Source organism: Austrofundulus limnaeus, unplaced genomic scaffold, assembly GCF_001266775.1.
Source record: "Austrofundulus limnaeus strain Quisiro unplaced genomic scaffold, Austrofundulus_limnaeus-1.0 Scaffold358, whole genome shotgun sequence".
Classification (NCBI taxonomy): Eukaryota; Metazoa; Chordata; class Actinopteri; order Cyprinodontiformes; family Rivulidae; genus Austrofundulus; species Austrofundulus limnaeus.
In genome coordinates, this window is record NW_013952760.1 from 202,731 (window position 1) to 204,295 (window position 1,565).

The 1,565-nt window shown below is 47.6% G+C and overlaps 1 protein-coding gene across 1 annotated transcript in view; it reads right to left on the reverse strand.

Annotated features, from left to right (window-relative positions):
* LOC106528078 (syntaxin-1B) overlaps nt 1–367 on the reverse strand; it is a gene marked incomplete at its 5' end in the record, with an annotated part of 24,087 nt that extends 23,720 nt beyond the window's left edge. Inside the window, 1 exon segment of the mRNA XM_014023151.1 lies at nt 293–367. Within this exon segment, the coding sequence (XP_013878605.1) occupies nt 293–367 (75 nt within the window).
* Between the last annotated feature and the right edge of the window lie 1,198 nt (nt 368–1,565).

Here is a 1,565-nt window from a genome sequence, read left to right on the forward strand (position 1 = left end):
AGTCCACACTGAGACAGGACATTTGGACCCAGACTCACAGGACCACTCAGACCCACAGGACCACAGTCAGACCCACAGGACCACTCAGACCCACAGGACCACTCAGACTCACAGGACCACTCAGACCCACAGGACCACAGTCAGACTCACAGGACCACAGTCAGACTCACAGGACCACTCAGACCCACAGGACCACAGTCAGACTCACAGGACCACTCAGACCCACAGGACCACAGTCAGACTCACAGGACCACTCAGACCCACAACAACCCTGTGTGTCATCATGTCTCACCTGTTCAAAGAACTCGTCCATGAAGTGGTCCCTGTCGACCTGGACCACCTCCTCATCATCATCACTGTCTTTAGCCTGCAGACACAGGATGAAGAGTATGTTAGACCACCTGAAACCAGACCACCTKAGACCAGAACACCTGAAGGATCATGGGAGACCAACACGCCTGTCCTCAGCTGATAAGCTCGGAGCTCCGTCATCGTCCAATCAKCTGCTGCCATCAGCTGAGTGTCCTCGTTAGAAGACAACATGGCTCTTTGTGTCTCTGTCACGTCTGTCAGACAGATGATCTGCTGTGATATCACAGCGCCCAGCAGCAAGGCCTGATGGGAAATATTTCACCTCCGTGTCCTGCTGCTGTGTAATGACTTCACACAAACAGAACCGGACCACAGAGTCCCACAGAGACCCCAGACCTCCAGCTGTGAGGACGAGACTGACAGGAACCAGACAAGGTTCTGTCCTCTCTGTTCTCACTCTGTCCTCTGTCCTCTGTGCTCACTCAAACTACCTCCATGTGCTCTCTAAATGCATCTCTAATATCCTTCAAAGTACCAACTGTCCTCCCACTGGACATGTCCAAACTTTGACTGAAGTGATGTCTGAGCTGTAGAGACAAAGAGGACTGGGTTTACCTCAAGCTTTAATGAAACCCAGTTGATGTTGATGTGGACATGGAGACATAAAAGGACACGATAAAGACATGATGGGGACATGATAAAGACATGATGGGGACATGATAAAGACATGATGGATGGGGATATGATAAAGACATGTTGGGGACAGGATAGAGACATGATAAAGACATGTTGAGGACTGGATAGAGACATGATAAAGACATGATGGGGACATGACAAAGACATAATAAAAACATGGAGAGATGATAAAGACATGACGGGGACAGGATAGAGACATGATAAAGACATGACGGGGACAGGATAGAGACATGATAAAGACATGATGGAGACATGATGGAGGCATGATAAAGACATGATGGAGACAGGATAGAGACATGATAAAGACATATTGAGGAGAGGATAGAGACATGATAAAGACAAGTTTGGGACAGGAGAGAGACATGATAATGACATGTTTGGGACAGGAGAGAGACATGATAAAGACATGTTGAGGACTGGATAAAGACATGATAAAGACTAATTGAGGACAGGATAGAGACATGATAAAGACATGCTGGGGACAGGATAGAGACATGATAAAGACATGTTGGGGACAGGATAGAGACATGATAAAGACATGTTTGGGACAGGAGAGA